This window comes from Lontra canadensis, unplaced genomic scaffold (genome assembly GCF_010015895.1).
Source record: "Lontra canadensis isolate GAN:19392208 unplaced genomic scaffold, GSC_riverotter_1.0 scaffold176, whole genome shotgun sequence".
NCBI classification, from domain to species: Eukaryota; Metazoa; Chordata; class Mammalia; order Carnivora; family Mustelidae; genus Lontra; species Lontra canadensis.
This window is the reverse complement of record NW_022631170.1, coordinates 501,102-523,039: the sequence shown is the minus strand read 5'-3', so window position 1 is coordinate 523,039 and position 21,938 is coordinate 501,102. Positions and strand designations below refer to the sequence as shown.

General features: G+C 58.3%; 1 protein-coding gene across 1 annotated transcript; it reads left to right on the top strand.

Moving 5' to 3' along the window:
• Positions 1-1,049: 1,049 nt before the first annotated feature.
• RTN4RL2 (reticulon 4 receptor like 2) lies at positions 1,050-15,495 on the top strand. Its single transcript, XM_032846440.1, has 3 exons — positions 1,050-1,440; positions 7,046-7,527; positions 14,115-15,495. Exons 1-3 carry the CDS (start codon positions 1,410-1,412, stop codon positions 14,862-14,864), a joined length of 1,263 nt encoding a protein of 420 aa, XP_032702331.1. The 5' UTR covers positions 1,050-1,409; the 3' UTR covers positions 14,865-15,495.
• The last annotated feature ends 6,443 nt before the right edge of the window (positions 15,496-21,938 follow it).

Here is a 21,938-nt window from a genome sequence, read left to right as displayed (position 1 = left end):
GCCTTCCTCCAGCGCTCTGCGCCTGTCCGGAGCCGCGGCGGCTCTGAGGGCCGGATGCCGGGCGCCCCAGGCTGGGTCTCGGCCGGGGTCACCGTCACCGCCGCCTTTGTAAGGACACGCCTAGGTCACGAATCGTTTGGTATCGCCGCGAACGCGGCCGCGAGAGGCAGAAGGGACCCCGACGAGATCAGAATGCACCCCTCTTTGGGAGGGAGAAGACGCTCGAGTGAAATCAACAGTCTCCTCCCCACGCGGGAGATGAGATATTCCCTGTAGGACACATCACACATACACATAAAAATTCACACACTCGCGCTCACACCCAAACTTGCACCCGCTCACCAGGGCGTTAAGGGGCACACGCACACACCTGGGCACGTATCCCCTTGCCACCCATCCCAAGCTCACTCGCGCCAAACTCTCGAACACCTCACGGTTCCCACCCGTGCAGACACGCACGCTGGTGGGCACTCAGCGGCTTACCCATTCGCACACTCGCGTGCCCTCCCCCCTTCCGCGGGCCCTTTTAAAAGGTCGCGCGCAAGCCCTCTAGAGTCACACCTGCACGAGGGTCCTTGTGCGCGCGTGCACGCTCATAGGCACTCAGCCTTGCACACGCAAACTTGCATATGCTATTCTTAGAGTCACGCACACTCTGGGCTTGGGGTCTGGGAACGGAAGGAAAGGTGGAATCTAGGGGAGAGAAACGGTGGAGGCCTGGACATTGGCGCCGGGGACGCGGCAGGAGGGGGAGGTGACCCAGGAGCCCATCTCCTTCAGGAAAGTTGGGAGGGGGAACTGGCCAAGTCCACGGAGCTCCTTCACACTACTGCACCGCCCCCCCACCCCCCAGGAGAGGATTTCTCTCGAAGCGTGGCTCCGCGAAGGCGATCGAACAACGTCCTCCGGGTTCCCCAAGGAGGGGAGGGGGCCGGGATGGAGGGGGCTAGAGAGCCGCTCCCGCCTCCTAGTGGCCAGGAGAGGGTTAAGCCGGCTAGCTAGGAAGCGAGGGAGGAGCCAGCGAGTGCGGGAAGGAGTGGGGGTGGTTAGGAAGAGCATCCTCGCTGTCCCCACTCTCCCTCGGCGAGCAGCCGGGGCGCATGGACCGACGGACTGACGGACTCGCGCGCTGCCTGTACTGCTGGGGGGCGCCGGCACCGGGCGTCGACGGCTAGCTCCAGCCCTCCCAGCCCCGTCGCGCCCCGCCCCGTCCCGTCGGGGCCGATGGCTCCTCCCGAGGCCCGAAGCCCGGGGGGCGCAGGGTAGAGCGCCGCGGCCGGGCCACACAGCCTGGGGACTCCCGGGCCGTCCCGGAGCCCCGCGGAGTCCCCGCCGTCCGTCTGGCGGGCTCAGGGAGCGAGAGGGAGCGCCCTCCCCCCGCCGCCCCCTCCCCCGAGCGTCGAGACAAGATGCTGCCCGGGCACGGGCGCCTGCTGCAAGGTAGGGACCCCAGCCCGCCGGTGGGCGGAGGGCAACCAGGGGAGGGGAGCCGGGTGCCCCCTCCCCCAGGGCGCGAGGGTGGGGCCGCTGTGGGGGTGGGGGGTTGCCTGGGGAGGGGGGAGAGGTTAGCCCGGGGCCCCGCCCCCGCGCCCAGGGATGCGGGCTGGAGGAGCGCACCCGGCTCGGAGCCTGCTGGGAGGTGCGGGTAGCTCGTGACCAAGGGGGGGACGCTGGAGCAGGCGGACCCGGCACGGGCTCCACCTGCTCCGGGGGACGCTGAGGACTCTGGCCGGCTGGGGAAGCGCCGACTCAGCAACTCCTCGTGCCCCGTGCCTCAGCACTTTCCAGTCACCTGGGAAGGCAGAGGGTGTTGGTAGGGGGCTGTCTGGGAGGATAGAAGGCTCAGAGGGAAATCCAAACGGCCCTGCCTAGTAAGACAGATGGAGGGCGCTAGAAAGGGGGATAGTTCCATGGACTGAGTGACAGACTAGGGTGTGGACCAGAGATTGGGGGTGGGGTGAGGAAGGGGTCATAGAGAGGGGTGGGGAGCGAGAAGCAGTCTAGGATGGAGAAAGTGGCTAGAGGAGGGAGAAAGAGGAGGAATTAAGGTTAGACGGGAAAAGCATGGAGGGAAATGGGACCCAGGTGAGGACAGAGGAAGAGAGGAGAGAGGAGACCAGATGCACAGAGGAGTGGAGAGAAGGTGAGGGAGAGGAACCCGGAATCCGGAAGGCAGGGTGGGTAATGGGAAAGAGGAGGTCTGGGACTCTGGGGACTGGGAAGGAAAGGGGAGTGAGAAGAACGAAGCCTAAAAATCAGAGAAGGACGAAGCTGGCGGATAGAGCTGGGGTGTCAGGAGCCAGGAAGGGGGTCAAGGATGAGCGCTATGGTTGGTGACAGAAAACCACAGAGGGGAGAGAGGCTGGGGGCTGATGAGGATGGGAGCTGGGAAGGAAGGAAGAGGAAGAGGACAAGATGGGAGAGAGGGACCAGGGGGGTGCTGCCCAGGGATGAGACAAAGAGGCTTCTGGTAACCACTTCCACGTGGGAAGCCCTCCATTCCCAAAGCGCCTGCTTGTCACATCCCTTCTCTCAGGGAGCGGTCGCTGGGCCAGCCTGTGGGGCTCTGAGCTCTGGGCCTTGGGGGCGGCTGTGAGGGGGAAAGGGTGAGGACATTCGAGTGGGCTGGCAGCCTCCAAGGCTGGGCACCCCGGCTGGCTGCATGCTGCCATTTATATCTCTGGGCCCCGTCGTCGGATCTTGCCACCGCTACCACGGTGGCTGCTTATTTTGGGGTGTTACATTCTGGCAGAGTGAGAAGCTGTTTGCAGCAGCTGTAAACCTCCGTCACCACACCAGTGCTTCCCCAGGCCCCTGCGTCACTAGTGTCGCCACCACCTCCATTCTGCTCCAGGCTCCCACCTCCTCAGCCCCTGCCCCCTCAGCCGCTGCCTGCCAGGCCCTAGCCCTTCCCCAGCCTTTTGGGTATGGAGCTGTTGCTGCTCATCTGGGACCCCGTGTCCTTCCTTCAGAGCCAGGGCCCTTGACTCCCCTTCCAGGGAGCACCTTTCCCAGGGGCCCCTCCGCCCAGCAGGTCCAGCACCCTGGCACCTGCCCTCCACCCGGAGTCCACCTGCCTCCTCTCCAAGCTCCTTCTTTCACCAGAGCCTCTGGACTAAAAGGTGGCTACTGGGGTGAGAACCTTGCTTCTGAGCCTTTGGACTCCAGGCTGATAGTCCAGAGTCCTTGACAATGGTCCCTCGGAGAATGGATACTTTTTGGCTCTGGGCACCTCAGCCTTCCGGGATCGATACCGTATTCTGGCCTCTCTCCCCTCTGTCCGTAGGTCAATCCTAGCCATATCTCCTAGACACTGGTCATTCCTTTTTGACTCCAAATGGGCTGTCCCTTAGAGCAGCCACAAGCTGAAGCCCAGAAGAAAAAAGTTGTTGAGAGTCTGGGTCCCTTCTTTGCTCCCCCATCCCCACAATAGCCTCATGGCTGGCCCAGCCCCGTGCACCTGGGTGCACTTTCTGTCTCCCTTTACCTCAAGGGCAGTGACTGTCACATTCAGTGTGGTTTCTGTGGATGATGTGAGGTCTCCCAGAGAAAGGTCAGAGAGTCTCTTCTGACATGGACTGGTCTGGTTCCACCGGATACTAGCTGCACGACCTGAGACAACTCTGTGCTTGAGCGTCCCTCGCCTGGGCTGCAGATTGGAGGCAGTAATATTACTCCATGGGCTTACACTATGTTATACTCTCTGCGGAAGGCCATGGAGTAAGACAAAGTCTGGCACACAGTAGGTGCTTCACGACAGATGGCTTCTGCCCATGCCTGCTCTGCGCTCCCCTGCAGCTCTAGCCATCACCTGCTGACTTTAGAAAAAAAGGAAGAGGAGGAAAGAGAGAGGATGGGGTGAGCCAAGAGGGTGGGGGAGGCTGTCACAGGGGCTCTCCTCAGCCTATAGAAGGAGTAAGCAGCAAAATGAAGGCTTTGAGACAGAAACTGAAGGCAGACTGTCAGAGATCCGGATCAGGAGGCCTGAGCTGCTTCCTCCGAAACTGACCCCTCCCCTCTCCAGCCCTTAGCGGTTCTCCCTGTGAAATAAGGCAGGGGTTTGCCCTTGAAGGCCATGGATGTACCCCCCTTCCGGCTCCAACACTTTGCATCTTGCCCTGGTCTTTGCCAGGGAGTCACAAGATGGGGGCTGGGAGTGGACGTGTGGTCCTCAGGGAGAGAGAAAAGACAAGGCCTGGAGGGAAGGAGTGATGGTGAGGAGCCGTGGGAAGCAGGGGGTGGAGAAGGAAAAGGGCACACGCCGGGCAGGGCCTAAGGGCGGAGGAGGGAGAGAGTGGCATGGCTCACCAGCCCCCACTGCCTCTGCCCAGCAGCGATCCAGCCAGGCCTGGGGGCAGAGAAACCCAGAGCCCCCCACCTTCCCCTCCTCCTCGCCTCCAGTGAGAGCCGCAGCCTGAATTATGGATGAGGCTCCTTGGGTTACAGCTGCTTTGCACGGCGGAGAGGGCCAGAAATGGCAACAGAGTCACTGTTACGCAGCAGCTGTCACGGAGGGGCCCCCTGCTCAGGGCCCCTCCTCAAAGAGCCTGTAGGGAACACCATCTCCAACGTGGGGCAGTGGGCCCTGATGGGCGTAGATGTGGGGACCAGCCAGAGGGGGCGTGGGGAAAGAGAAGAGGAGCTCGCTGATGTGGGCAAGCAGAGAGCCAAAGAGTTGCAAGTCAACCCCTGTAGGCTTGGCCCCCAGGCTGAAAGAGACCCTGGGGCCAGGGAGCGGCCCTGGAGTCTGGAGAGCTCCAGAACCACACATCCTTCCCGCTGTCTCTTCTGGGGTACCAGTCAGCCCTAGAGGCTGGGGCGAAGAGCTCCGTAATCCTCTGGAGGGCTGCTGGCCTTCAGAGCTCACACTCTCGTGAGCTTTGTGGATCAGGGGTGGGATTAAGGATCAGAAAAGGATTTGACTTCCTCTGGTGTCAAGTCCTCAGGGAAGCAAGCTCAGAGGGTGACTGCTACAAAGAGAAGTGTCCTGGCCAGGCATCAGGAGAATCCTTTCTGGTCCTTGCCCAATCAATCAGTCACTTTGCTGTGTGACCTTGGGCAAGCTCCTTGCCCTCTCTGAGCCCCATGTCCCTTGCATAGAACAAGAACTGGAACCACATGGAGGACCTTTCCAGCTCTGAAATCTCCTGTTCTAAGGCCCAAACCTCAGGCCTCACGAAACCCACCCAGGGTTCCCTGCTGCACTCCCGCTCCCTACCTCTGCCTGGTTCAGAGGAAGGGGTGAGAGACGTGCCCCTCCACCCCACGTGGCTCTGAGAAAAACTCGGGAGGAGAAAGTAATCGTGAAACGCCGCACGGGGGAGGGGTGAGAAGGGCCGAGAAACGCGGAGGTGGTGTGAAGGAATGGAACAGCAGCCGCTGTGTCACTGAGTTATTACATCACACCCAGCCTACACACGCACGGGGCCGCACTCACACACACGCGGAGGACAGCCGGCGCACGCTCACGCCGCAGGGCACAACGAGGGGCCCGGTCAGAGCTGGGGCGGCGCCCAGAGCCAAGGAGAGGGAACACCACACACACCAGGCAAGGGGTGTCCCCCTGCCAACAACCCAGGGAGAAGGCACAGCAGGGTATCTGTGCTGTCCATGCCACACTCAGACTGGCGGTGCCATGTGCACACAGCAGCTCAGCAGCACTCACACCCGTCCCTACAATCATACATTTGTGTATAAGCACACACACACACACACACACATTCACACACAACCACCTCTGGAGTGCAAGGACCACTCAGAGCCACAGACCCTCCGTCCTTCCCCTGAAGTCTCTGAAACCCACAGAGCCCCAGGATCTCGGGTCCGGGGTCCAAGGACCTGTCTCCCACCCCTCCCCCTGCCCTCATGGGGCTAACATATTCCTTGAAGCAGAAGGTTCTCATCAGTGTGTGCCCAGGGAATCACTGCCCAGTTTATGGGGTGTGGGCTTCCCTTTCCCCAGGCAAATTTGCCAGGAGAAAATCCCAGGACTAATCTGGAAATCATGATAAAGGGCAGCGGGCAAGCTAGATCCAGCTCAGAAGCTTATCAGCTGCAGAAGGCTGGGGACAGGGATGGTTGGGGGGTCCTGCACCCGTACTATGGCGCAGGGATACAGGAACCTAGACACAACACTTTAGCCCCAGGCTCTTGGGGCTCCCTGGGCCTGCTTCTCCATCTGTATCATAAGGATGCTGAACTATTTCCATCATTCAAAAGTTACTTTGAAAAACATTATTTTTAAGTGACTTTGATGACTTTGAATGAGGAGAGCCTGTGGTGTGAAATGCAGATTCCCAGGCAGTCACCCCAGGAATTCTGATTCTGCCTGCTTTCCAGGACCACCTGCCTGATTCTGTCACAGGTGGCTGCTGGCCCAGTTAGAAACGCACTGACCCCTGGTCCCCCAGGGCCCTTGCAGCCTGGACAGGCCCTGGTTCTTCCAAGGTGAAAGCTGCTGGAAGGTGAGGGAGGGGGCTGCAGGCATGGGGGGTTTCGGCAAGGCCGGACCCCGGGGCAGCCTGAGGGCCATTTTTCACAAGCCTTAGATTCACGAAGATTCTCAATTTAGTTCCAGCCATTCTCAAATGGGGGCGATTCACCCCCCAGGGGACATCTGGCAATGTCTGGAGACATTTAGGTTATCATAACCTGGGGGCAGGTGTTGCTGGCACCTAGTGGGCAGAAGATAGGGATGCTGCTAAAACATCCTAAATAAGACATCTTACAGGGCTGCCCCGTATAAGCAAGAACCATCAGGGGCCGACCATCCGGAGCTGGAGAGCCCTGGCAGTTACATGGGCAAACCTTGCTTTCCACAGTGTCCTCTTGGCATTTCTTTATTTTTTAAATACACCAGGAGCCTCAAAACTCAGCCACGGGTCAGGGCCTCTTGCGTCCCTGAGGGTTGCACCCAGAACCCCGCCCCCAGGAGCGCTGCCCTTAGGGGTGTGTGGGCAGGCCCCTGGCTGGCAGGCCTGGCCCCGGGGGCCGGGGGGCGTTGAGGGGGGGTTGCCCAGAACCACCCGGCCTCCCTCTCCCACAGGTTCCGCCTCGGCCTGCCTCCTGCTGATGCTCCTGGCCCTGCCCCCAGCGGCCCCCAGCTGCCCCATGCTCTGCACCTGCTACTCGTCCCCGCCCACCGTGAGCTGCCAGGCCAACAACTTCTCCTCCGTGCCACTGTCCCTGCCGCCCAGCACGCAGCGACTCTTCCTGCAGAACAACCTCATCCGCACGCTACGGCCCGGCACCTTCGGGCCCAACCTGCTCACCCTGTGGCTCTTCTCCAACAACCTCTCCACCATCTACCCGGGCACCTTCCGCCACCTGCAGGCCCTGGAGGAGCTGGACCTCGGCGACAACCGGCACCTGCGCTCTCTGGAGCCCGACACCTTCCAGGGCCTGGAGCGGCTGCAGTCCCTGCATCTGTACCGCTGCCAGCTCAGCAGCCTCCCCGGCAACATCTTCCGCGGCCTGGTCAGCCTGCAGTACCTCTACCTCCAGGAGAACAGCCTGCTCCACCTCCAGGTGAGCCGGCTCTGGGCACGCCTGCGGGGGCCGCCCCGCCCTCCCCCTGGGCCCCAGAGCCACGCCTGCTGGGGCCGCCCCGCCCTCCCCCTGGGCCGGGGCTCCTCTGCCCCAGGGCGCAGGGGGACCCCTTTTCTGCCAAAGCCTCTCCAGTTCCCCGCCCCTTTCCTGAGTTTCTGTTCCTCTCACTCTCACCAGGGGCTTTTCTTTATTTTCTCTCCTTATATCTTCCTGTCTATGCCTGTTTGGGTCCCTCGCTGCCTCTCTCCCTAACTCTCCAACCCCCCATCTGTCTCCCTCTGCCCGTCCGTCTGTCTGTCTATCCCTTTCTGTCCCTCTCTGCCTCTCTCACTAACTTGCCTCCCCCATCTGTCTTCTTCTGCCTCTTCTGTCTGTCTCCCTTCACACGCCCACTCTGCACACTCCCCCATGTCTGTCTGGGTGTATGTACGTGTCTCTTTCTGTGATCCCTCCTTTCCCCCTTGTTTGCCTTCGGGGGACTCTGCCTTTCCCCAGGCACTCAGCCTGGAGGCCTTGGAGGCTGCCTTTCTCACCCACCCCTACGCCCTCCCACATCACGTCATGGGGAGGAGGAGCAAGAGGGCAGAGCCCCTGTAATAATGCCCCATGGAAGGTTCCACCTCTCTCCAGCTCACTGGGTATTGGGACAAGGGGGATTCCTAATCTTTCAGATTCCCCCAAACCTGTCATTCCCGCGCAAGGGCAGAAGGAAAAGAAAAGGGTAAAGAGCGGTTAAGTAGCTGGAAAATGGACGCTCTGGAAACGGAAGGAATAACAGTAATTGCTATTTATTGTTATTGTCATTGATCTAAATATTGTTTATTGTTGTTGTTATGCTGACTGTTTGACAGCCAGATCCTCCCATTCTATTTCCCCAGGAAGCAATCACATACCCTCCAAACCACTCTGGAAGAAATTCCTCCCTGGGTTACCCAGCCTCTGGCTGGAAGGGGGCAAGGACCTCTAAATTCTTCCCTCCCCCCACCCATAAGCCTGGAAGTCCCTTGCTCCTCCCCACCCTGGGTCTGGAGCCTGCCTGGTTTCACCAATATGCTGATTTGCACATCAGGTCAGTGGCGATGACACCGGCAATAGTAGCCTGACAAGTGTATGAAGCACCCACTACGTGCTTGGCACTAGGGAGACAGCAGGGAGCTAAACAGACAAAGCTCCCTGCCTTCCAAGATAACATTCTAGTGGGGGAGAAAGACAAGAAGAAAAATGCAGACCCCGCTGGAGAAGTCTGCCATGGCCATGATTACTGCCTAAACAATGGTTATAGTAGCTCCCACTACTACTTAGGAGGCACACTGTGTGTCTGGCCCTGTGCTAAGGACTATACAGGCATTGACTCTGGTATCATTTACAAGCACGTGGCAAGTTTCAACCTTCCCGAGCCACAGTCTTCCCATCTGTAAAACAGGGGCAGCGACAGCCCCCCATCTCCTAGGGGTTTTATAAGCATTCAGTGCATGAATAATTTGTAAAGAACTTAGAATAGTGCTTGGCATGCGGTAAGCACTATGTAAATGCTTGTTAAAATACTATTTTAAAAAGAGAAACAAGCCTCATTTAACATTGGCCTTGGTGAAACAGCCCGTCTTGGACCCGATCCTGGAGATTTGGGTCATCTTCATGGAGGATACTGAGGCCATGAGCGGGTCCCAGAATACTCCCTCCCTTTCCTTTGCTTCCTAAATTTGCCTCGCACCTCAGCGTTTACAAAGTATATTCAGCCCCCTCATCTCACGTCTTCCTCCCTGTTGGAGGTTGTCTCCTTACAGACGAGGAAGCAAGGATGCGGTGGCCCGGGGCCCCAAAGATTTTGTAGACAGCGGGCCTTGACACATCAATTCTCTTAAACCACTGTCCGTGTGACTGGGGATTTCGCGTCTCATCGTCCCAACAGCCTGGTTGTAGGGGACAGTTAGGGGCAGTAGGGACACAGAATGGAAGTTCCTGGGGCCACATGACCAGTTAGTGCCCATGGTGCTGGAGCCTCTGGCGTCTGATGACATTTTAGGAATGTCTGTCCCTCAGACCTCTCCCCCAGGCTCCGTCCAGCGGGGCAGGAAGGACAGCGGTGTGGGCTGGCTTTGAAAGCACACTCTTGGGAGCCTGCCCGACCGAGGTTCAAACCCTGGCTGCTGTATGTCTTTGGAGAAATCACTCAACCTCTCCATCTTCATTTCCTCATCTGTAAAATGGTGACCAAGGTAGTACTTAACATTTACCTAAGATGTTCTGTGAGGCTGAAAGTTTAGCCCTGAGCCCCACTGCTCACGGATGCTTTCATTGTCCTATTCCTGCTCGTAGCTGGACAGCAACTCCTACTGACACCCTGACCTCTTTACCAACACACATTAGTTGTTCAGGAGGATGGATCTGGGGCCAGAACGCCTGAGTTTGAATCCCTGCTCCGCTGTTTTCCGACTTACTTAACTTGAAGCAAGTTGCCTCCCCATTCTGAACCCCAGGTTCCTTATCTTTAAAATGGGAAAGATAAAAACAAGATCTTCCACAAAGAATGGCTACAAAAAGCCAATGGAGTTTGTGTATATAAAGCACGTAGTTCAGTGCAGAATAAATCGGTCATGATGACCGGACCCTCTGTCTCTCGGGCCTGGGCTCAAGCAGGGTTTGGGCAAAGGAGACCTTGAGTGGGCACGGCGGGGGCGGGGGGGGGGGGGCCCTTCTGAAGGGGGAAGTGCTTGTCCTGCACCCTGGGGGGTGAATGGTGGGCAGGGGGGGGCCTCAGGGAAAGGGAGCATCTCTGCACCAGCCCCTGCAGAGAGGAGAAAGAGCCACCTCTGCCAGGGGACTGCCTGGGGAAAGAACCAGGCCGGGAGATGGTACCGGCAGGTGAGGAGATTGCGCAGATGGCAGGTGTGACCCAAGATGGAGCCTGCCCAGAGAGGGGAGCTTTGGAGGGGGCAAGGTGCCACAGCTTTTCAGAAACAGGAAGGTGAAGGTGGAGGTGGGGTAGGGCAGAGTTTCTCACAAACTGTCTGTTGTAGGCCAGGCACCGTACCAGGGGGCGTTCCTTCATCAGCGTACGGAGCAACGTCTCCATTCCAGGTGGCGTTCTGGGTGCCAGGGCTTCAAGAGTGAGCAGGAACAGAGTCTCTGCCCTCCTGGAGCTTATTTCCGATATAGAACCAGGTGACAGAGACACAGTTCTCTCCTTCAATCATGACAGCCCGCATGGTGCATAAGGGCAGTCTTCGCAGGCAGGCAGAGCTGAGTGTGAATCCCAGGCCCACCTCTGGTTTTCCCTGTGGCTCTGGGCATTACTTTGCCTCTCTGAGCCTCCACGGATCCATCCATAAAGCGGAGAAAACGACCTGCACTTCAGAGGTGTGTTGTGAGGGTTAAAGTCGGTGCTGCCTGAAAAGGGCTCAGCGATGTGTGTGGTTCAGAATAAGCATCATTTCCTCCACCGCCGAAGACACTGAGCCTTGGTGAGGTCCAGGCACCGGTGTGAGGTCACCCAGACATTTAGGAGCACAGCCTAGAACCGGCCCGGGTCTGGCTGACTCCGGAGCTCACGTCTGCATTCCAGCACATGGAGCTGTTGGACCCTAGGCAAGTCACTTGCCTTCTGGGGGCCTTCCTCTCCTATTCTCCGGAAGGGACGCAATAATATTATCTGCCTCGTGGGGCTGTGATGATTCAATTACTATGTGGGGTCTGGGCAGCACAGAGCTTGGCGCCCAGCGCGGGCTCTGACGCAGACGATGACGGTGACACCTGGCAGAGATTGGTGAGCCCTGTGAGTGGGGGTGCCTGGCACGGAGCAGACACTCAATACAGCTTTGCTGAATGAATGAGGTACACTCCAGGACTCACTTACTCATAAATATCAGATGAGGCTAGATCTTAATGATCAACTCTCTCAAGTCCCTTGCTTCATAGATGAAGAAACCTGAGGCTCAGAGAGGTTGTGGAGCTGCCCAAGGTCACACAGCCCAGCAGCTGGTGCCAGAGACTAGAGCCAGGAGGGTGGAAGGAAGCAAGGTGAAGAGCAGGATGCTGGATGCTCTGGGGCCTGGAGGGGGGAGTTGGGGAGGGCAGGGATCCAGCGTTGAGATTCCAAATGGATGCAGAGAGCTGTGAACCGACCTGCAGGGAGGTGAGGGAAATGTGGTTTTCGAAATGGAAGTGGATGACTTTAGCAGCCGCTCTCAGCCCGGGGGGCGGCGGGGGGGGGGCAGCACAGGGTGGGGATGGCGAGGGCTGTGAAAGTCAAGAGCTTATTAATGCACAGAGAATGTTTTAATGGGGAGACAGGAAGGCCCGCATTTGAGAGCTGCAGCCCAGGAAGTGGCTGGGGCATCTGGCAACAGCTGGGATGAAGGGAGGGGTTTGGACCCCAGATGGAGACTCAGCGAGGGGGAGGGCCAGGACATTCGCAAGAGGGAAGAGGGGGAAGTAGAAGAGTTGAGATCAAGGGATTCTGTAGCCCTCAAATTGGGGCTGTGGATCAAAGGTGTCTGAATTTCTGGGGTGTCTGGTCTTTGGTCTTCCCTTCCTGAGCTCAGGATGTCCCAAGAGTGCTGGTGACCTCTGCTTCTACCCCCACCCCATGTTGATCCTGACAGGTATCTCCAGGTGTCCCACCTTGGCTGACACTCCATAAAAAAGGAAAACCCTAACACGGTGTCTGAGTGGAAGGGTTTCAGAGTGCACTCCCTGGGGGCCAGGAAGAGAAGGACAAGGGTGCCTGGCCAAGCTGGGACAGGCTGAGGCCACAGGCGTGGAGAACCACTGAGCCGGACACAGGGTGATGGCAGCAGGGGGCAGAGAACGCTAGTGTCAGAGACAGCCAAGAAGGTTGAGGGGACAGATCTCAATGTGGCCAAGAGGAGGGTTCTTGGCAGGCTCAGTTCCTGCTGCGGAGAGGGCGGAAGGCAGATGGGAGGGGGCGAGAAAAGCAGGAGCACAGGAAGGTGGAGGCTGTGCGTGTGGGCTGGGAGTCAACGCCCTCCCCCCACCTGCAAGCCTGCCTCCGGGCTCCTAGGTGGGAAGGGCGGGATCATCCCCCAGCCAGGAAAGGGTGGGAAACAACCTGGAAACAGCACCCAGGGGTGTGCAGCCTTCAGAGCCGCGATGCTCTCATCCCTGAGAACCAGGCCTTCTGGGCCTGCTGACCACAGGGATATCCTCCACAGAGGGGAGGACCTCAGTACTGGGGCTCTGGGCCCTTTTCTGGCAAGCCCGTGGTCTCTCTGGGTCTCAGTGCTCTCCTCTAAAGCGGCTGGATCAGTGGACCCAGAAGCACTATTCGAGTCAGGCTGACCACCACCAAGCTGTGAACTGGTTAAGGGACAGAATCCAGCTCCCTGCCCCCAGGAAGCATACCTACACCTATTACCGCACCCCCATTCATTCTGGATCACCGTCCAGGATCCGTCCAGCACTAACAAGGCCTGATTCTGGGATGCCCCAGCCCCAGGCAGGCAGGTGGGACAGCCCTTGAAGGGGGCCAGTGATGGAGGGCATCAAACAGCAGGCTTCCTTCCCCTCCCTCCTCCCTCTGGTGGGTGTCACTGACACCTGGTCCCTTTAATATCCTATGGAAGTAGAACAGCAGAACTCTTGAGCCCCAGGAAACTCCTCTGTTAGAGGAACAGGATTGGACCTAACTGTAACCAAGACCCTACCGTCACCATAACCGCTTTTTATTGATGGTGGTCTCTGTGCCCACCCAGGCCGTATCCTTCCAGCATGATCTCACCGAACCCTCCCTCAGCCCTCTTCAGCCAGGAGGAGGGCACGCTGGATCGGAAGCCCCGGGCTCTCACTACTGAGCCTGTGGGCTTCACTGGACCGAATCCCAATGTGCCAGGCACTGTGCCCAGCGCCTCACCCATCTGCTTTTTGTGTGGATTGTCTCCCTTAATCCTCAGCACCAACGCAGGAGGACGTACGCTCATTCCCATTTTATAGATGGGGAAACCAGCTTAGAGAGATTACTGGCTTGGCCAAGTTAACAACAGCGGCCAACCCACTGAATGCCTACCTCATGGAAATCTTGTTCTCAGTCACCTAATAGATGTTGCTTCATTTAATCTGCCCACCTTACAGGTGAAGAGACTGAGTCAGAGATACAGAGACTTGCCCAGAGTGGCACAGTCTGTACGAAGAGATCCCAGGATTCGAAGTCAGGAAGTCTGGGCGCCCAGCCTGCATGCTTAAGCAAGCCTGGGGTTCTCATTCTCCAGGTGTGGCCCTCTGACGAGCAGCATCAGCACCACCTGGGAACATATCCTGCGGCGACACCGCAGACCTGCTCCATCAGAAACTCGAGGTTGGGGGGCTGTGCACAGCACGCCGGGCTCTGCAGGGCATTCAAAGCACTAACGTTTAAGAACTACTGGCCTCAACTACATTGTTTTCCCCACATTAACTTCTCAACAGGTTCGGGGAGGCGGGCTTCGAACCCAGAACCGTCCGAATCAAAAAGTCAAACCCTTTACGTTCCACCACGATGCTCTCCCTCTTTCCCTTCCTCCCACGTGCCTCTAAGGACTACTCTCTTCTTCTCTCCCCCACCCCCACCCCAGGATGACCTGTTCGCAGACCTGGCCAACCTGAGCCACCTCTTCCTCCACGGGAACCGCCTGCGGCTGCTCACGGAGCACGTGTTCCGCGGCCTGGGAAGCCTGGACCGGCTGCTGCTGCACGGGAACCGGCTGCAGGGCGTGCACCGCGCGGCCTTCCGCGGCCTCAGCCGCCTCACCATCCTCTACCTGTTCAACAACAGCCTGGCTTCGCTGCCCGGCGAGGCGCTGGCCGACCTGCCGTCGCTCGAGTTCCTGCGGCTCAACGCCAACCCCTGGGCGTGCGACTGCCGCGCGCGGCCGCTCTGGGCCTGGTTCCAGCGCGCGCGCGTGTCCAGCTCCGACGTGACCTGCGCCACCCCCCCGGAGCGCCAGGGCCGCGACCTGCGCACCCTCCGGGAAGCCGACTTCCAGGCGTGCCCGCCGGCGGCGCCCACGCGGCCCGGCAGCCGCGCGCGCGGCAACAGCTCGTCCAACCACCTGTACGGCGTGGCCGAGGCAGGGGCGCCCCCCGCCGACCCCTCCACCCTCTACCGAGACCTGCCCGCCGAAGACCCGCGGGGGCGCCAGGGTGGGGACGCGCCCACGGAGGACGACTACTGGGGGGGCTACGGGGGCGAGGACCAGCGGGGGGAGCAGACGTGCCCGGGCGCGGCCTGCCAGGCGCCCCCGGACTCCCGCGGCCCCGCGCTCTCGGCCGGGCTGCCCACCCCTCTGCTTTGCCTCCTGCTCCTGGCGCCCCACCACCTCTGACTGCGGTGCTGAGACTGAAGAGGCCTGTGTGTCCCCCCTCCCCCCACCCACCCCCAGCGGCGGCTCGGCCCGCCCCCGGCCCGCCCCCGCTCTCCAACACCCCCACCCCCACCCCCGGCCTCTGCAGCCTTCCTCTCCCCTCCCCAGGGACGGACCGGCCGCCTCTCCCTGCCTCCGGAGCTGCTGGCTCAGGACTGGGTTGCGCCCAGTGGCTCAGCCCTGTTCTCCCCAATTCCGGCCATTAACTCTTTCCCACCCCAAGGCTGGGGTGGGGCACCCCAGGCAGCCGCCGACCCCTTCTCCCAGCGCCCACCGTGGACTCGAGAGGGGCTTTGTCTACAGAGCATCGCCCACCAGCAGAGCCTTTGGAAGCTCCCGGGAAGGGAGCCCTGCCTAGGAGCCCTTTGGAAGGATGCCTCAGTTGGGGCCAGGCTAACCCTAGGCCCCTGCTTCTCCTAGCCCCCCTCAACCTCCCGACACTGGAGGAATACTTTTCTCCTAAGTCTACCCGGGACACTTTTTAGGGTGCCTGGAGGGAACTTTCCTCTCCACCGTGGCCCCTGTGTGGTGAAGATCAACAGAAGTTGTTTGGGAAAAAAAAAAAAATTTATTAAAAAATTCTATTATTTTATCTTCTTCTGTAAGATTTGTTGGCTCAGGACCCCAAAAGTGGGAGGAGGGCTTAGAACCATCAGAGCCATGAGAACTAGCAGGCTTAGGGCCAAGAGGGTTAGAGAAAGAAGATACGTCCTAGGCAACCAAACTGCTTCTTGTTGCCTGGAGTGCTGCTCCCCCATGATGAGAAGCTGAAGACTGAGGAAGAGGGTTGACCCTGTAGTCCCAAGTGGGCCAGGTGAATTCTGGCAGCCAAGAGTGGGTGCTGATATCGCCTCGATTCCCATTGGTCTGGAAGAAGCCGCTACAGACCACCCTGAGTTTTCTGGCACCTGAGGAGCTGAGGCTGGGGAAGGCCTCCAGCCTGGTTAACGGCTCCCTCCCAGGCCCTGTTCCTTCCGGAAGGAAGAGCATTTTCCATCTTACCCTTCAAGGAGAAATAACAGACATCCAGGGGCACACCCAACCCAAACATGGCTTTGGGCAAATCTGAAAAAGGCACCTCATCCTCAGGGCAGCCCAGCCCCACACCACAACAAACACTTGCCCTCTTGTGCCTTTATGCAGTGTACAGCCTGCACAGTTGTACACAACAACCCTATAGATCAGTGATCTCTTTCCCTTGGCTCCTGTGAGGTGGGATGGACCAGGTTAGAGAAGCAGTTCTGCAAGCAGGTTAGAGGAGAGACCAAGGTCCTAAGGTGACCAGAGGGACAAGAATCCCAAGTTGGGGTACCCTGCTGGCTTGAAGTATGATCTGAAGCTTCATCTTTCCAGTATGTGAAAGGGAGGGATAGAGGTAAGGCTAGGGAGGCCTGGGGAAGGAAAGAGCCAGACTAAAGTAGAACTTGAGAGAGAGGTTAGGGGTGAGCCTTATTAGAGCAACTGGGGAGAAGTTTGATGGCTTACATTTAGGATTAAGACTCTAACTCGGGGGTGGGAATGGAAAGAGAGGGGGCCTGGATGCCAGGGCTCAGAGAGCAGGAATGCGAATATCCTGTAACTCTGGCCAGGCAAGTCAGAAGGATGGCAAGCGGAGGAGGCAGAAACAGGAAGGCCTGAGGCAGGGGGACCTTGGATAAGACTACGTGGTGGGTGGGGGAACAATGAAAACAGCTAGCTAACCAGGAACGGGGTGGGGGGGGAGCTGGGGCCTCACAGGAGCCAGTGTCAGGCTGGCTTTGAGGAGGCTAGCCAGTGGGATAGGGGGACAAGAGCTCTGATGGAGGAGGAGCTGCTGGGGACTGGGCAGGGGGAGGGAGGATGCTGGGAAATCAGAAGCAGGCTGTCCAGGTCACAGAATTATCGTTGTGAAATATTCATGGGCCTTTGGTCCAGATGCTATTTCAGAACAGTGAAAGCAAGAGGAGTGTGTGAGCCTCAGGAAGAAGCCTACAGCAGTGCCTCTTTCCACCACCCCCACCTCCACCACCACCAGCCCAGACAGACCCACGGACACCCATCACGTGCACACCCACGCTCACACGCTCTCTCACACACACTCGCACAGTGCAGAGCTATGGAGCACGTGCAGGCCAGCTGACACCCATGGGTCCCACAAACAGGCAGATGCACCCCAAATGCATACATGCATAGCCACACAACCCCCTAAGCAGGACCCTGCACAGAGACCACCTCCCGATATCTCGAGCACACACAGTCCCCCGGCGTCTCAGGACAACTCAGATTTACAGCCTTGAGCTGCACATCCTGACACAGGAGGGGCTTTCAAGGCCATCCTGTGCAATCACCAGGATTCTGATGGGGAAACTGAGGCCCAGAGAGGGGAGGGGATTTGTCCAAGAGCCTCCACCCTTGAACAAAACAAAGCTCATTCACCTGCATTCTGTGAGAGGACCCACATCCTGCATTGTCTACCAGACCCCCAGGATCGCTGTGCATAACTCCTCTCTATAATCTGTCTGCCTGGTTACCCAGTCCCCTCCTGGCCAGACCCATCCCTCCCTTTCCATTCCCTCCACCATCTCCCTGCTCCATCTCCTCATTACCTCATGCCTAGAATAGAGAAGAAAATAGCAGTACCCCGCTCCCTGGTTTTCCTACCTTCAGTCTCTCTCCCTCCCACCCGCTGCCCATGGTGGCCAGATTCAACCGACCAAAATTTGCCTTGTGTTTTTCTGTCACTTGGAAACCTACAATACCTCCTTACTGCCTACAGGTTAAAGATGAAATGCCTTAGCCGACCATCAAAGATCCCTCAGAGTTGGTTACCAACTGCCTTTCTCACCTTTTCTCTCATGGCCTCGCCCCAGATCTTCACTGGGGCTAGAATGATTGTATCATGCTGGCCGTCAGTTATCCTGCTCTCGCAACCCACAAACCTACTTTGAAATCTCCTTAAAGTTCCTCGATCTCCCCCAAACGAGGAAGCCTCTCCCCCCTCCTCAGATGACAGACTCCAGACCCCTTCCGCCAAGGCCCAGTCTGCCCCCTCTCCGACCTCATCAGTGGGGGTTCTTTGACTGTCCTTCAAAGCAGCTTAAAGGCTCCGGCTCAGGCTACCTACAGGCAGATGGCTGCCCCCCACTGGCCACCTTGGGAATCACAGCCAGGCTTCAGTCAAAGTAAACTGAGCGTGAGCATCCATCCAACCGCCCGGGGAGAGGAACAGGAGAAGGACGCCAGATGACGGGGTTTATAAGCCCTTAAGCCTCTAAGGTTTTTACCCTCAGAGTGGCGGGGAGGGCTCTCAGCCCTGCTTTCAGAACTGCTAGCACCCGACTTCAGACCCCTAATCCCTAAGAGAACCCCCCTCCTCTGAGATACAAAGACATGGGGGGCTTCGGGACACTGCTGAAAGGAAATTCGCCCACCAGGCTCTGAGAGGCCACAAGGTCAGGGACAGTCCAGGTGGCAGACCCAAGGTCCGACTGGGGTCGGGTTTCTACATGAATTTTTAATGCTTCCAGCCAGACCTGTCACATGTTCCGAAACCTGAGCATCTCCTTTCATTTCTGTACACTGTGCCCTTCCCCATCCCCATTGCCCCTGTGGGTAGGGCAGGGAGGACAGGCCTGGGACAGTGACCAGTGGCCTCTGGAGAAATGATTTTGGGGAAGTGGAAGGTGAATGACCTAGTTATTCTTCTACTTACTGTGTGACCTTCAGCAAGTTACTTAACCTCTCTGATTGTCTATTGTGGGGTTTTTTGTTTGTTTGTTTGTTTTTTCATTTGTGACCCGAGGACAATAACACCTGCTTAAATCAACTTGCTGTGGGGAGTAAATACAATAACCCCGTGGAAAGGTGATCTAGTATTTGCTATTATTACCTTCCCTCAAGTCCAGCTTCCCTCCCCTTCTTCCTTCCAACCCCAGGTGCCTCTCGCCTCTTTCTTTTGGAGGCGGGAGATTTGGTTGGTTCTGCCCACTCCCCCTAAGATCCTTTAGCCTTTCTAAACACTTCAGCTGAAGAGGGGGAAAGGAATCGAGAAGCGAGAAGCGGAGGTCAGGCAGGTGGAGTAAGAGAGGAAGATGGTCCAGCTGAGGCGAAGGGGAGGGAAGCAGGCAGCAGAAGGGAAGGGGAAGACCCTACTCAGAGAGAATAGAGCTAGGGGCAGACTCATTTCTTTTTCTCCCTTTCTCCTTCCCTCCTTTTCTCCTTCCTGGCACCTTCTCCACGCCTGGTGCGATCGTGCCAGAAGCCTAGATGGCCATTCTGAGCAGAGGTGAGGTCAGAAGCACGGAGGCAGGGTTGGCAGGGGGAAGGGGGAGCCTTGGAAGAAGCTTGCCCACTCTTTCCTGCCCACCAATTCCTTGCCTGTATTTTTTTTTTTTTTAAATGAGGGTCTTTTACATCTGATTTAGGTGGGAAGTTGCTAAAATGCAGATTCCTGAGCCCCTTAGCCCTGCTGAATCAGCTCACTGAGGGACCCTGGAGCTTCATTTTAACAAGTGGGGGTTGGTTACTGAGCACTCTAAAAGCTGAGAAACATCCCAAAAATGGGGTGGTCAGGGAAGGGGGGCAGAGTAGAGAAAGCAAAGGAAGAAAAGTTAGATTCACCCCCACCCCCAAGGCAGGGACACTTGGTAAAAGTAACAGGCGACACTCCAGCGCCAAGAGGGTGATGGGGGGATAAAGGAGGGAGGAGGCAGAGGGAGGACGCGGAGACCATGGGGATGAGGAAACAGCAGAAGTGAGACCCCAGGTAAGCAGCCACTAGGAAACAGTAGCTTACAATGTGTCCCCGACCCTCGCGGCGATCTGAGACCCTGAACTTCTGGACGCGGGATGCGGACTTGCTGGAGGCGTCCTCTCGGTTTCTGGGGCAGGGGGTCAGGGAGGAAGCCGCCCCTGCAGGGACCCGCGGCCTTCCCCGGAGGCCAACGCCCAGAGGTCAGGACACTCACCTATCCCTCCCAGGCCAGAGCCCGCCTCCCCTGCCCTCGGAACTGGGCTCGGGTCCCGCACCCGCGTGACCTTCTCCCTCCCTCCAACCCCCAACCCCCAGTCCCAGCTCATTTGCATAAAGTTCCAATTAACACGTTTTCCCTCAGCTATTTACGATCCCTGAACTCGCTCCCAGCTCGGGAGCCGGCTTCCCGCCGCCCCCTCGCCCCTCGGGGTGCAGCCCCATTAACCCTAGCGCCCCGGGCGGCTCGCGGCGGCCTTGACCCAGCCCGCCCCGCCGGCACAGGGGGCCGACCTAGGGCGAGGGGCGCGCCCTGGGGCGGCCGGCTGCGCAGCGGGGGCCGCGGCAGGCCAGAGGCCGGGCTTTCTGGGTGAAAGGCCGGCGCTGGCCCCCCACTCTTGCAGGAAAGAGATGGGGAGGGGGGCTTCTCCTGGGAGACTCGGGGCGTCGAAATTCCTCGTTCCTCATCCTCCGGCCCCCGCACCCCTCCTCCCCCCCGCCACGTACCCTCTCCCCTCCCCAGCCATCTGTTCCGCTCGGCAGCGCCGCGACAAACACGGCTCCAGCTCGCTTCCGCCCCTGCCCAGCCCCCTCCCCAAGCTCTCCACCCCTCCCCCGGGAGGCCGAGATTTCTGGAGGCAACTCCCACCCGGTCCGAAGCCCCAGCTGGGCCGGGGCCACCGTCCAGGCCCCCCTCCCTCGGTCTGAGGTCCGGTGGGGGTGCAGATGACGCTTTTAAGTGTGGGGGTCGGGAAGGCGTGAGCCGTCCAAGGAGGGCAGCACAAGCCAGGGTGGGAGTCTGGGGGTCGAGGCCCAGGTAGGACGGGCTAGCGGGCAGGCTGTGTGTGGAGGGGTGTTTTCGGGGGGCAAATCCCTTTTGGTTCTCTGCCCCCCTCCCCCCAACCCACCCCCCACCCCATCTCATCCCATCCCAGACGCAGCCCCGCAGCGCCGCCTACTGGATACACCCAGCACCCGGTGCAGGGCTTTGCTTCCTCTGCCCACCAGCAACCTGTTCTGGTGGGATCCTTCCCTCATGATCAAACTCCCCGCCAGATTACTCGAAGGGTCAAGGTCCGGGAACGCGAGCACAGTGAGACCCAGGCTGGCCCTCCGGGAACCCACCCACCTCCTTAGTGGGCGCTGTCCAGTTCTGGTTTAGTATTTCACAAAACGGGAACTGAAAGCCAGCACTCTGGGCTCAGAGCAGGCAGGGTTCTGCTGTGGGACCTTGTCAAGTCTCCAGACCTCTCCGGACATGTTTCCTCATTTGTGAAATGGGTGGATCAATCTGTTTCATTAACTTCTAAAGAGAGTTTAAGACAAAGGGGCAGTTTTATCTGTAATTTTGTCTTCAGCACTGATATTTGAGGGTTCTCCAAAGTTGTCTTTTTTTGTTTTTGTTTTTTTCCTCCAGGGAAGGGGGTTGTGAATAGGGTCTCTGAGGTCGCTCTCAGCCCTGAGAGGACAGCTGAGCTCACCTGAGAAGCTTGGGATCTTTCTGGCCATGACTGCCCCTGGTAGGCCTGTGGTCAGGACTCAACAGTCAGAACGCCCTGGGGCCAAGCTCAGCTCTACCACCTACCAGCTGGCCTTGTGCCTTAACCTGTCTGGGCTTTCCTCAACCTACAAACCATTGCGAAGATACCAACCTCTTGGGCCATCGTTACAATGAAATAAGATACCTGTGAGGCACAGGCCCTCCTGGCCCATCCCTTCATTCTGTGACTCACTCTCTGGCCTCAAAGTCTTCTGTCCCAGGGACATGAAGAAGTGTAGACCTGGAATAAATAAGGTATATCTTCTTGGCGGGTCCCTTGTTCTCAAACATGGTGTCTTTACCTATGTAATTTTAAAGCCTCACTTCAATGTTAAAAATAAGTATGAATATAGTATAAAGTGAAGCTCCAAATTTGCATGAAGTTTTAAGATAAAACAGGAGACTATAAAAAAGGGTAAATTTCAACAAACCTCCATCATACCCTCGGCATTTTTCTAAAGCATCCTGACCTGACCATGGGAAGTGGGGGGGCAGGAGCAGGGGGCAGGACGTGGAGTCCCTCCAGACACCAAGGGCAGGGCATGGT